At 28.7% G+C, this 14,589-nt stretch overlaps 1 protein-coding gene and 1 pseudogene across 2 annotated transcripts in view; both read right to left on the bottom strand.

Annotated features, from left to right (window-relative positions):
* Positions 1 to 2,474: 2,474 nt before the first annotated feature.
* Positions 2,475 to 14,589, bottom strand: part of LOC145181856 (muscle calcium channel subunit alpha-1-like) — a 28,357-nt gene continuing 16,242 nt past the window's right edge. For both annotated transcript variants that reach the window (XM_090071959.1, XM_090071960.1), the window contains 20 exons: positions 11,413 to 11,520; positions 11,251 to 11,303; positions 11,092 to 11,146; positions 10,906 to 11,006; positions 10,553 to 10,751; positions 10,156 to 10,320; positions 9,894 to 10,001; positions 9,697 to 9,774; positions 9,307 to 9,429; positions 8,942 to 9,007; positions 8,753 to 8,841; positions 8,285 to 8,444; positions 7,949 to 8,076; positions 7,706 to 7,802; positions 6,023 to 6,227; positions 4,659 to 4,765; positions 4,393 to 4,538; positions 4,115 to 4,268; positions 3,016 to 4,039; positions 2,475 to 2,846 (listed from right to left, as the gene is read on the bottom strand). In XM_090071959.1, the coding sequence (XP_089928085.1) occupies positions 3,038 to 4,039; positions 4,115 to 4,268; positions 4,393 to 4,538; positions 4,659 to 4,765; positions 6,023 to 6,227; positions 7,706 to 7,802; positions 7,949 to 8,076; positions 8,285 to 8,444; positions 8,753 to 8,841; positions 8,942 to 9,007; positions 9,307 to 9,429; positions 9,697 to 9,774; positions 9,894 to 10,001; positions 10,156 to 10,320; positions 10,553 to 10,751; positions 10,906 to 11,006; positions 11,092 to 11,146; positions 11,251 to 11,303; positions 11,413 to 11,520 (3,144 nt within the window). In that variant the 3' untranslated portion in view covers positions 2,475 to 2,846; positions 3,016 to 3,037. The remainder of the gene's footprint in view (positions 2,847 to 3,015; positions 4,040 to 4,114; positions 4,269 to 4,392; positions 4,539 to 4,658; positions 4,766 to 6,022; positions 6,228 to 7,705; positions 7,803 to 7,948; positions 8,077 to 8,284; positions 8,445 to 8,752; positions 8,842 to 8,941; positions 9,008 to 9,306; positions 9,430 to 9,696; positions 9,775 to 9,893; positions 10,002 to 10,155; positions 10,321 to 10,552; positions 10,752 to 10,905; positions 11,007 to 11,091; positions 11,147 to 11,250; positions 11,304 to 11,412; positions 11,521 to 14,589) is intronic.
* LOC149879148 (uncharacterized) lies at positions 12,277 to 14,327 on the bottom strand (annotated as a pseudogene).

The raw sequence follows: 14,589 nt of genomic DNA on the forward strand, positions 1-14,589 counted from the left end.
CACACACACACACACACACACACACACACACACACACACACACACACACAGTAGCATGTGAAAGTTTATAAACAGCTAAATTTTTTTAGTTTTTTTGTCTTAACCTTTTGCCGTTTCACTGAAAATACATGGAATTTTTACCTATTGTTCCTCTAGAGTGATAACATAGCATGATTTACTCAAAAAAAAAAGATAATTTGTAACGGAAGAAAGAAATTAAAATTTTTTTTGAAAACATAATCGTGCAAAAGTTTACAAACTGAAAAAATTCAAAAAAGAGACATTTAATTCCTCCTCATTTTTTCATCACAGCATTTTTTTTTTCATTCAGTATTTTGTTGGATAGCGTCTAAATTTTAATATTACTTGACAACGATGAGACATCAGTGACATGAGACATGAGTCAACTAAGTTGATAAGAACATCTTTGCGGATATATAACCAACAATCCGAAAGCATCTTGAATAAACCATTTTTATTGGTCGGTTTTTCACCCTTCAATTGATGATAAAGATTAAGGTTTGTAATCCCGTGCTATATTTAAAATACCGGGATTTCGGGAATGCGTTTACCTATTCGTGGGATCCCAGGATTTTTAAATACCTGTTCTTGAAAGATTTTAACATATTATTTTAGTAAAATTTTAAGAAAATTAATAACACATTCAAAGTATGTTTAGAAAAAACTATTTTTTAAATTACAAGGAAATTCTTTGGTTCTTTAAAATTATACATACTTAATTATTAAATTATAAAGAGTTTTTTGCTTTTATAGATATAATATACACATGTAACTATTTTTGATTATTTTTAAAATACGTTTTGAGGGAGAAGAGCGCATCCAAAATTTCATCGCCCGAACGACTTCTTGTTTTTATTGCAAAAAGTCCGGCCGCAGAAAGAGCATGTTCAGATTCTGCACTGGTAGGCTTAATAGTCATCAAAAAATTATTCGCTCCTTGCAAAAAATCACTACGTGTACCTCCATTTTTAAACAACAGCATTTCTTTTTGAATTTTCACCGACAGTCTCACATTGATTTGGTATGCGAGGCAAATGTGTTTTTTTTTACAGCTTTATTAAGTTCGTCTAATATTCTTTTGCTATTTTCAAGAGCAAAAGAAATAGATTCAGATGAAGAGTCAGAAGAACCAGAAACAATTTCGAGTAGTGCCTCATTTGAAACAGAAAGTTCAACTCAGATCCAGATTCATAAGCTGTTAATGATGTAGCTGGATTTGAAGCGTCTAGTCTTTCGAGTAACTCAATTTACTGTTAGAAAATTTACTATTCAAATAACCAGCAATTTTAATTTAATTAAAACTAGTACTATAATTTAGTCACAAACAGATAACGTCTATTCGAGATAAAAATTGTAAGCAACTTGAGTAAATGCGACTAAACACCAAAAAATTTTGAAAATGCCATCGCAATTCAATTTTAATTATTATAATTAATCTAATCCCATTATTCAAAAACATTTTTATAATTGCAAGAATTTTGAATTTCTAAAGTTCGAATTTGATTGCAATTGAACGAAAAAAAATAATTCAGGAATTTTCAATATGAAAAATGAATGCCAACTTTAATGCCAACCTTACCAACTAGCCACAAGAAGATGCACCCCATACTTAACTGAAAAAACTGAAATTGCCATCTATAGGGGCACAAATTTATTAAACAAAAAACAAGAGTTGGTAAGTGTAGGCACATAAATAAATACATACTCGCGTCATTTGATAGTAAAGATTAATTTGGAGCCATTAATAAGAACAATTCCTTTTTTAACGATATTTTAAAAATGTGTTAAAACACTTTCTGGTCTGAAATGAAACTAAGTAGCGTTTACACAGCGTAATGCTACTTAGATTGTTACGAAAGTAAAAACTGTTTCACCTGATCTGGCAATGCCACTACACAGAACAAACAAGTAATCGTAGTTCTTTGTTATTGTACTAGTATGCAGCGAGTATATGCATAAAATAAACCCAGAGAGCTAAAAATCACATAAAGACACACAGAGTTGTTAATATTTAGTGTTAATTTAATTTAAGCATGCTATCAATTATTGATGACGTTTTTTTTTTCTTCAAAAGATTGGTGAGGATATCAAACAATGTTTTGTAAAAAATACCTAGTCGCTGCATACAGAAGTTCAAAAAAATGTTGAAAAATATAACTGGTAGCAGTAATACTGAGAGATTATATATTGTCACCGACAGAAGAAAATTCAAAGCTCCTTGCTGTCCAACAAAGGAACGAGGAAATAATTTTTTTTTTTTTTTTTGAATTCTAGTTGCATAAGTGACCAAAGAGAACTAAATATATGCTACCGTTGTAACGAAATCAATTCTTAATCTTAACTTAACATGCAAGGTTGCTGTCAAGAACTGTTTGCAAGTGTTTGAAAGCTCCTTAAGTTTCTTCTCCTCCGGATAAACTCCAAATTTGAATTAAAAATACAATAGACGTATAAAAAATTAAACATAGAAAGTATTTCTTGTATTTTTTGTACATCTTTTGGTATTTTTATAACGTTTGTAAAATTATCAAAGTAATTATATATTTCTACCATAACAAATTAAAAATACAAAAAGTTCTTAAGGAATACCTTTAAAAAAATTTAAAATATTTTTCAATACCAAATATTGCTAGGAGTAGCAAACGTATTGCAAATTCCTTTGACCTTCATGGGATGATACCAAATAGAAACTTCCATTAGATCGCAGCATTATTTAACAACTTGCGTAGATAAGCTTCTGCTTTTAGAGGTTATAACTTACTCATCAAACCTTATGAGCCATATACTTCATATATGAACCATATATTTCATATGAGCGATGCGAGCTGAAAGGTTAATGTTTTTGTCAAGAATCCGCAATAAAAAGAAAAACGAACGACGTCAGAAACAATGCAAAAAGTAGGAAAAAGCGAAGAAAGTTGTGTTCAAAAAAAAAATCTTTTTGAAATAAACTGCGAAAGAAAAAAAAAGTTTTATTTCATTAGACCTTTTTACCTGAAAAATAAGATCAGACATTTTATTCAGAACCTTTAAAACAAAAATCTTCTCTTATGATATGAGGTTGATAAAGTTCTGAAATTTCATTTACTGAAAGTTTACTCGGCTGCTCATTTGCTGCTTCGTCAAGCCTATATGGTTGCTGATTTACTGCTTCGTCAAGTCTATATGGTTGCTGATTTACTGCTTCGTCAAGCCTATATGGAAAGTCAAATTTGTTGTAAGAATCTTCCTGCTCTTTGTGTGGTTTATAAGAATTATGTAGTTTATCATGAAACCATGAAAAGTTTAAATCGGTTCGCTGCCGATATTCGTTAAGATGTAAGTCTAAGGGATGCTGGTTTTGTTCATAGGCTTTGTTACTACTGTTTGCATCGTCCGCACAAAACATTACATTATCATAAACGGCTTGGTCTGAATTGTACCTACAATCTTTAGACTGAATACCTCTTTTTTCTTGTAAACTACCATCGCTAACGCTATAGCAGTTTGCATTAAATCGCCGGCAATTTGTATATTTTTGCGTCTTTTGAGAATCTGAAACACTTCTTTGCCTTTCAAAATCAGGTGACTTGTTACCAGTTTTACCGTTAAGGTTGGGATACAAATACGAAGCATTAAAATGATCTGAACTCAAATGACGTTTATCCAATGGAGATACTATCGGCTGATTACTTTCATCTGAATCAGAAAAATTCAATAAGATCGTGCTGTGAGATTTACATTTAGGAGTAGGAGGAGCCGAAATTGATTTTATCATTTGATGATGGTATTTATTCTTAGAATTTTGACTTTGAATAGAACTCGTTGAAGAGATTTTGTTAAAGCTGTCTAATTTTAGATGATTGCTTGAAGAATCGACCGATTCTCCGGTTGCACTTGAACTCAACCAATTTAACAACTTGCCGCTTGAGAAAGAACTTCGTTTACTATGTGATTCACCTTTCAGTTCAGGAGAAGAGTACACCGTTTCTGGCATTTTAGATGCAGGTATTAAAATTGAAGTCAACGAATTTATTTTCTGAAAAAAAAAATCAATTATGCAACATGAGCACAAAACGTAAGAAACTGTATTTTCAAGAAGTTTTATGCTTACAATATTTCCTTGATTTTTGGTCGTGTTATCATATTCATTCTTTGACGATTCAAACCGAAAGAACGGTGATACATCATTCCAAGAAGACGTTTTTCGATGATATTCTTTTTTTAAAATGCTACTTTTTCTTGCGAGCCGATGGTCATGATGGGCTCTATGAGGACAGAAATAATGCAAAAAATCATTGATAGTCAAATAATCTCATATACACGTGGCAATAGCAGGAAAGTTAAAAATAAAAAGACGAAAAAAAAAAAAAAAAAAAAAAAAGAAAATACTTATTGAAATTTTTAAATTTAACATTTGGTGCAATGTCATTTTTGGAAACTCCCGTAATGTGATTACACGAATCGTTCGATGTTTTGCGAATTTTAAATCCAGGAATCAGTGATTGGAGGCGTTGTATCACGGTGTGAGAAGTGGACTATTTTCAAACAGAGTTAAAGTTTATAATTTATAAAAGCACAAAACAGCCTGAAATTTTGAACCCCCCCCCCCCAAAAAAAAAAAAAAAAAAAAACCACAGTGAAAAAAAAATGCCAACCGGTTCTTGTTCTATAATTTCTTCAATGGTTTTTTCCCTACTCTTCCGAAAGTTCATGACCAGCAACTTTATACAGAATATTTTCCCGACCGTCATTTGATGTTCATCTGTAATTAAATGATGTTGCGATATAAATACATTTGCAAGGGTAATGATCCGAAGACAATAAATTCTTTAGAAACCTTATAGAATTTTAACATTTTCTCTACAAGATTCATTTAGAATTCAAGTCAATGACAGCAGTGAACTATTAATAATCTATGAACGTTTTTTTAGAAGAAAATTTTTGTAAGAATAAGAGATCATAAAATCGTCAGAGATTTTATAAAAAAAAAAAAGACGTAAAAATTTATCTCAAACGAATATCAAATTTTTTAATTGCATTCAAAAATAAATTTTATTATTAACAAAATTTTATTATTTATTTGACTTCAGCGCGTTGTCGTACCTCGTACTTGAAATACTTAAAATATAGCGCCAATTATACTAAAAGTTATATTTCAAAATACTAAACTGCATTAATTTAAACAAAGAGAGAAACGTAAAAAAAAAATTTTATGAATATAATAATTTTAAAACAAGGAATTGAAGACTATAGAAAAGAGGTTTATATTTTTATAGCACTTTTTTTAATATTTAATATTGAAAAAAGAGCTTTAAAATAATACTCTCTTGACAAAAATTAAAGCTTATAATATATAATGAATGACAAATATGCTTTAATAGAATATTTAACTTTGTTTTATTTGCATTTTCATTTTAATTTTTTGAAGATATGTATAAGGATTATTAATATCACCTTATCAAGTAAAAACATACTAAAAACATAAATACATACATACATGCATGCATACATACATACATATACATGCATGCATACAAACATACATTCATACATACATGCATGCATGCATGCATGCATGCATGCATGCATGCATGCATACATACATACATACATACATTCATACATACATACATACATACATACATACATACATACATACATACATACATACATACATACATACATACATACATACATACATACATACATACATACATACATACATACATACATACATACATACATACATACATACATACATACATACATACATACATACATACATACATACATGCATGCATACATACATGCATACATACATACATACATACATACATACATACATACATACATACATACATACATACATACATACATACATACATACATACATACATACATACATACATACATACATACATACATACATACATACATACATACATACATACATACATACATACATATATACACACACATATAACCACATATAAGTATATATATACAAAAGTCAGCGAACCTGACGAACTTGGAAAGAATTTCTCAAGAGTTTTGTTTGCAATTTTTGGCCACAAAGATTTGATAATGGTCTTTAACTCTTTATTGTTTTCAAAGATATCTCCTTTTGAAAAAACATCCAAACCAAGACGAACAAGTGAAAGTAATGTGGTGTGAAATGATACAGAACCATCAGGATCCACTGGCATGTTCATGCGGATAAGGCGCTTTAATAGAAAAAGAGTTTTATTTAGATAATTGATAAATTAATAAACCAGTAATTAAGTTATTAAGGTTTTATATCCAAGTTAGAGAGTGGAAATAGGACAGAATATTCTAATCAAACGTTTTTACATTTAAAGTTAAGTTTATTCAAAGTTTCATAAGAAAATAAGTATTAAGGTGACAGATATCAGAACTAAATATCAATTCAACTTTTACATTTTTAATATCAAATATGAAGATAACGAATATGTATTTACATTAGGGCAGGGCAAATTTTAGTTGTCTCAACCAGAAAAAATTTGATTGATAGAAGCTTCCTACTTAGAAATCATCAAAAAAAATTTTAGTTTAAAAAATTTGTCTTGTAGTTGCAACTTTTAAAAAACCTGTTGCAGAATATATTTCAGTAGAAATGAACCAACCTGAGAGTGATAAATAGAAATGAATAATACTGTATTTGATTACTATTATCAGAAGGTTCATGCAAGATATTTTCATTTTGCTTTCTACCAACGAAAGGAGTATCAGACTGTTAATAAAATTTAAAAAATTGAAGAGACTGAATTGATCAAAATGTAGTAAACTGCCAGCATACCTTATATTGCATTTAACAAAATAGCGAAAAATATATATATATTTATTAAAAAAGTGAACAATCTACCAAAACATCCAGAAGCAAAAAGAACATCTAAGACAGCAAGAAAGCTTGTTAAGTTTCTAAAGTCTATTTGATATTTTTCCATGTGTATCAATGCTGAAGTTGTTACAAGAACAGATTGTAAAAATAACCCTATTGATTTAAAACATCTAGGATTTAGTGGAACTTTAGGATCAGAAGACTTCAAGAAAAATAATGATTGAAAAGATTTATCCCAGTTGTGAGAGGTAAGCTAAGAGATAAAGAGTAGCTAAAACAAGAAGAAAACCTAATGCAATGCTGTTTCACAAGATTTAAAAATGGAGGTTAAATCAGATGACAAAACTTAACCTGATTATGCATTTAGTTAAGAAACTTAATGCAGAAAATCGGTTACAGATGTTTATGCTTTTTTGCTGCTAATAATTTTTTTTAGTAAAGTTTTTAACAAATAATTTAGAAATATAACAATTAAACTCGTTGTATAACCAGCTCTAATCTGATAAAATGTGTTTTTTAACTTTTGTGAAGATTAAGTTGCGAGACATCAGTGATATATGATATATATGAGAATTCTATTTCTTATATATTTTTCATATATGGTATATATGAAAATTTTATTTCTGGTAAAAGTTTAAGTTTAATATTGACCACTGATTAATATTTGTCCATTAAATTTAGTTTTTTTTGAAATTTTGCTACATTTTTACATTTAAATATGTTACAAAGAAAACAATAAACTTAAATTGCACATAAATACAGAGAAATTTTGTTAATCATAAAACAGAATAAAACAACAATTACCATAATAGTATAAAGAAAATAACAACATCAAATACATACTTTGTAGGCAACAACTTTGGGGCATTTAAGTCCAAATCCGACAGGAGGAGATAAATAACACATCATTCCATAGAGCTTGTCATGAGAAATTTTTCCTCTAAAAGAAATTTCAGAAGCATTACATTCAATAACTTCAAATTCATTCTTAAGAAACCTCAGGTTGATAAATAAATACATTCAATTTACTAAATAAAGTTTTGAAAATGCACAAATAGAAAATATGTATTTAAAGTCAATCCGTACAATGCTTGAGGATCAAACTCAGACCAGCATCTGATAAACTCATCAATGTGATGTGGACCAAGTATAGAGGTGTCACGAGTTAAATACTCAAAGTTATCCATGATTACAGCCACAAAAAGATTTAATAGCTAGAAAGGTTCTGTGATAGTTAGAAACAAATCAGAGAATTTAGTAGCTTTTAAAAAAAAAAGTATCAGGAATAAATTTAAAATCACAATAAAAATATGTAAAAACTGGGTCTTTTTAAGAAACCAGTTCAATTCAATTTGATTAACAAGAATTCAAACATATTCTAACATAAAAGTATTAAATAAGCAAAAGAAATGTAATACTTACAAGAAACATACAGAAAAATATGTATGATGTAAAATATAATATAGCCAACCATGTGTCCCCACAATAGGCATTTTTAGTAATAGATGCATAGGACTCATCACATTCAGCAGAATCATAACAAGCATACATAATAGCACTCCAATTATCACCAGTAGAACACCTTTAATTGAATTTTTTTTAATTGTAAAACATTTTAAAAAATAAAACTTTTTAAAAAATACATTGAAAATAATATCTCATTTGATGAATATTAAATACCAAAGTGCAACCTTTATGTTTGCGCGAAGTACAAAGAAATAAGTATTAGTGCAATTACAATCTCATGAACCAACTCGTACTAGTTAGTTACAGAATATTAACTTTGCTGTTTATAAAATTTTTTTTTCAATTACACAGTTAATATAAGTTTTAAACAAATAACAAATAAAATACAATCTTATACCCTTTACCAAAGAATAAAAAAAATACCTGAATAAAAGCAGTAATGCTCTGTAGATGTTGCGGAAGTTGTTCTTATCGTGAAAAACCTCACCATCCAGTTTGATGTTACCAAAGAGCTAAATTCAAAATATTCAAAAAATATAAAATATTCATGGAAAGTTAAAATTTTTAGACATCATTGCAAATGCATGCCTTTCAAACTACTACAGTGAATACCTGTATTCCAATGACAGCATAGACATAAGACATAAGTAGAATTAATCCAGTTACATACGGCAATGCCTGGAATATTAGACAAGATGATGTTCAGATAAAGTTTTGCAATGTAACAAATTAATTCACAACTATTGCAAAGAAAAAACACTATTCAGCTAGAAGTATTTTTAAAAACAACAAAATATTTTTGAAATATGTCATAAAATAAACAGCCATAAGAACTTTGAAGAACAAAAACGTTAAATTTTTTTTCTAAAAATAAATAATTTGTAAACAAAGATAAAGATTTTAAATACACAAATTTTTCAGGTAAATTTGCCATTGAAATGGAAAAAGATTTTGGAAACTATTTATTTGAGTCATACTTTAAAAGACTGTAGAAATGTCCAAAGCATGATTCGTATACTGCTTCCTTTTCGAAGGAGCTTCATTACTCGAGCTGCTCTGAATAAACGAAACATACTTGGATCTAAAACCTTTGTATTATTCTAAACATAAGACAAAAACTTGAAAATAAAAATAAACTAAAAGCAACTTTAGTGTTGCAAATGTTATATATTTTAATAAACTTTTTGCATTTGTAATTGTTGTTAAACAACAATTATAAATGCAAAAGTTGTTATTAATATAACAATTATACAAAAATTTTTATTAATATAACAATTATAAATCATAAACTCAATAAATTACTTCAATTAAAAGATATTTTTTAAAAAACAAAAATTTCAACTTTAAAATTTTCTTAAATTTCTTACTAAAGTCAAGATAATATCCAAAAGTCCTCCTAAGATAACTGCCAAGTCAAACAAATTCCATAAGTCTTTGAAGTAATTCTTAAATACATTAACATTGAATATAAATTTAAATTAATGAGCTTGTTAAGAAATACTGTTATGTTACCAAATTTCTGATTAAAACAATAAAAAACAAAGAATCTACAAAAATAAAATACCAATCTGTATGCAATGATCTTTAAGCAAGCTTCCATTAAATAAAGCATTGTAAATCCAATATTTAGAGACAGCAGTAAATTACGATATTCTTGAGACATCCCATTATACTTAAAGTAAAAAAGAAAACATTATTTTACCATTGAATTAAGTATAAAATGGAATGAAAACTTTTTAACTTTCATTTTTTAGTATCAAAACATTAATGATCTTAAACTAAATGATTCAAAACGAGATGTAAAACAACTTTTTAGTTAAACTAACCTTCATCATGAGTTGAATGCAATTCAGTACAATGAGAGACATTATAAAGTAATCAAAAAAATTCGAGTCTACTATAAGCCAAACCCGAAAAGATATTGATGATTCATTTTTTGGCATGAAGCGTTCACGAGGCTTGGCATTGAGGACATAATCTAGACAGTCGCGCTGCAAAAAAAAAAATAAAAAACTTCAACTTTAATTCACTTTTACAAAAAGTAACTTAGTAATTTAACTTAGCCATTACTTTAGAATCATAACATCTCTTTCCTTTAAATAAATAAATGATAAACAACCACTCAATCTTGATGGGTGATGAACACTGATGCATAGAGAGTTGGTCAGACCCAACATGTTATCTCACTTAATAGATATTTTATTCAAATGAAACAGTATTTACTTGGTTTCTATCAAGTCCACCTTGGATCTGTTTTTCACCTTGTTTTTGAAACGTCAGAATAATTAACGCAATGTATATGTTGATTATCATGAATGTAAATATAACCACAAACATAACAAAATACATTGCCATATAAGAACTGTTCTTTGTCAAAGGACCATGATCAATCCCAGTCACATCCATCCCATTTTGCATAACACTAGAAAAAACAAAACAAAGATGTTTTTAATCAACTTAACAGGCATTGGTTATATTTAGGATACAAACAAATGATTGGTTATTCTTAAAATAAAGAACCTTGAAAAAGGTTTTAAAAAAATCACTTTTTACAAAAAGAATTAACAACTATTTACGTAGGCCAATTATCTTCTGTAGAACATATGTAAAGTGTAAGAATAGCCTCAAAGACATTGTCAAAATGAGAGTCGTGTCTCTTCCATTGCCGTTCTCTTGACTGAAAACAAATTTCATTTAATCAAAAACTTTTATTATTTATGCAAAGGTGTAAGCTAACAAGATTAAGTTTTTAAAAAACATACTTCTGGTACTCCCTTGTTCACATTCTCCAAAGATGGAAACTCATAAAATACACCTCTATTAAAAATAAACAATTTATAAAAAGAATTTGAAATCGAAGTACAAAACAATACAAAAGCAGAGAACTACAAAGTTAAAAGATCTTCAATTAAAAATCATACAAGCACTCAAGTGGATTTCTTTTACTTTCATCTTCGCAATAATAAAATCTTCCCTAGAATTAAAAACCATATTGATGAAAATTTTTGAAACAACATTAAATCTTAAACCTTAAATTAATTAATCATAAGTAAAGCACATAAAAAGCAGACAAAAAGTGAAACCTGAAAGAGCTGGACACCAATACAAGCAAAGATGAACAGCATCAAGAGTGTGATGATCAAAACAAAGGCAACATTTTTTAAAGAGTAAACCATGCATTGAAATACAATCTGAAACAAAAAGAAATTCGTTTTTTTAACACATTAGTACAACATTAAATTTAAATTATTTCAGTCCTATAAAAACTATTTTTGACAGATCCATAGCAATTTCTTTAAAAGTGAATTTTCAGACCCAAATGTGCCACTTTTTGAGGATCTAGGTCTCTCAATTTTCAAGATACAAATGAAACTTTTTTTTTTGAACTCATATGGATCTGAATCACCGTAAACCATCATGACCACCAGGTTCGAAACTTCCCATATTTATTTTTTTAATTATTATTGAGAGAGAGTATAGATAACCTCCATAGAGAAAGATAAAATGAAAAAAAAAAAAAAACATTTAAGCTTTGAATGAAAAAAATTTCAAAAAAACTAAAGTTTTATGAAGCTGAATAACAAGCTGAATAACAAACTTAATAATAAGCTAAATAATTGGGCAGTACATGGTTAGCATTATTTAAATAAAGATATGTATGATATGTCTTAAACTAATTTTACTCTGTATTATGTGACTTCCTATACAAAAAATGAGTTAAAAATGATATGTATTTATAAGGCTGCACCTTATAATGCACAAACAATTAGATACTATACTAAAAATTAACAAGCTTTATTGTTTTTAAAATATTTTTCTAACTATCCAATTTAATTAAGATGAACAATAATTCATAGTACAATTGTGCACTTGGTCAACAATATATTTACTCCAATAACAAACATAAAGACTGTTATTTAATGCTACAAATCAACAACTTCAACCTTTTAGTATATTCTGAGTAGTTTTATTGTCTCATACCTAATCCATGTTTTTTTGAAATCATGATGAATGGACTCACCAGCTTGTTCTGAGTAAATTCCAAATCCATTATTAGTATTGGTACTTTTTAGGAATGGTTTTAATATGGTTAACTGCATTATGAACATTTCAGGGAATATTTGAAGAAACATTTTCATAGTAGTTATTTATATATTCCATCAAATTGGCATGAGACATCTTGAATTCCATAACTACAATCTCATTATTGGCATTTATTTTTACACCAAAGGTAGCTTTATTGCCTTAAACTTTCTTAAACATTCAATTATTGAAAATAAGTCAAGTTTTCCTTGATCAGAGATATAACAAGTAAGGATAACATATTCAAGAAACTTTTGGTATTGGTGCCCTCTAAAAATTATATTAGTTGAATTTAGCTATTGTTTAAAGCCAGGCCATAGTTTTAAAAATAGCTTTCCAAGAGTCGTAACTATTCCAATTAATGCATGCAACTCAGGTACTGGAACTAAATCTAATGTAAAGCTCAAAGTTTGTATATTTTTGTGTATGTGGGTGTGTTCTTTATTAAAAAATTTTTGATCCAATCCTCACCAAATTTTGCACACAGGTCTATTTTTTCCCAGGAAAGTTTTTAAGCCAGGTTGGACCACCCTGGACTCCATGTTCATGGTGCTTATGGCTGGAACCAAGTTTCATCCCCCTCTAACCATTCCTTATTTTCAGCGAGGAAGTGATTATGGAGCTAGTAGTTTAAAAAATTTTTACCAAAGAAAAACAAAAAAATTGTAAATATGTGGTAGCAGTTTTTTATGACGATTTTTGAGGATATTTTTGGAAAATATGCAGTATAAATAAAGGAGAGTTTGTAAAGACAGGTTTTTGTTTGGAGAGAAGATTATTGTGATTTATCTATGTATTTGTTGCAAAAAAGCTACATTACCAGAGTGTGGTTTAGTTCCCAAAAACATGACAATATAGCAAATATATATATAGGCAATATATTTACAATTGGATTTCTGATTAATACAGTAACGTTTTATATCTAATAGCTGGAAAACCCAGCACATTGCACCAGGTATTCCAGTTAGTTTTCTACAATTTTACTTGGATTTTCCTCAAGATACAATACTTTAGGGTTAATAACATTTTTATAAGCAGCCATCCTTGATTTTGGTTTTCCAGCTTCAGTGTATTTACTGTAATGGTTATCAAGACAACCAAGTGTTCATTTTTTTCCAGCATCCAAAAGACTTTCTTCTTCACACCACAAACTATATTTTCCAGTATGACTTGAAATACCAAAGATTGAGTTTGCACACTTTAAATCAAATGCAACAGGAAACCTAATATTTGATCAAGAGGATCAAGTAATTTCCTAAGATTTTGATATTGTCCTGATACTCCCTCTACAATAGCAACAAAACAACTTTAAAAGCTACTTCAAAACCAAGACTCTTTCTAAATACAGAGCACATTTTCTTGGTTTGATGCTGGGATACTATTAAACATTTAATAAACTCTGTGATTGTTCCACCTGATTAAGACCAGCATGGTCAGATTTTTTGTCTTGAATCCAAACTACTATAGTCAATGGTTTACTATACATAGCAATTGTGAACTTTTCACTTCTAAAAATATTTTCCTGTATCAACTAGGTGCCATTAATGAACAAAGAAATAATGATTGATTTATATTATAGTATAAAATATACAAGTTTCCTAGCTTCACAGTTAAACTATTATATCAGGTTTTTACTATCATATCCAAGACTTGCTATCCATTTATCTAAATGGTTCCCTAGTATTTTTTCTCATACCACAATCCTTATCAACTATAACTTTTTCTTAGTTGTTAACCCCTTTCTTCCACTCTTTCTTAATCTCTCCTTGGCAAGGAATAAATCTTGTCTTGAGCTTCATCACAGCTTAAGGAATATAGACATTTTTGGTTTATCATATTCACTGAAAACTTTATTACACTCATTCAGATCAAGTAGAGCATCAGCTACTTCAATCCTCTGCTGAGGCTCCATCATCTTGAAGGCTGAATGGAATATTAAAAATGGAATATTGTGTATGCCAAAGATGATTAATCATACTCCTTAATTATTTGCTTCATAGTTCATCTCCCAGATCCAGCTTTGGTGAAAGCCTGAAGACCTCAAAAACCAATTTGCATGAGGCAATTCAACAAATCAGACATAAAATTAATCTCCTTCTTTAGAGAAGGTGTGGTTAATAAATTCAATTAGCTGTTTTGTATTTTCATTTTTAAATATAAGATTGCTTGAAAAATAA

The sequence above is a fragment of the Hydra viridissima genome, unplaced genomic scaffold (assembly GCF_058129835.1).
Source record: "Hydra viridissima isolate aposymbiotic clone 2 unplaced genomic scaffold, HvirCarnegie_v1 scaffold_14, whole genome shotgun sequence".
NCBI classification, from domain to species: Eukaryota; Metazoa; Cnidaria; class Hydrozoa; order Anthoathecata; family Hydridae; genus Hydra; species Hydra viridissima.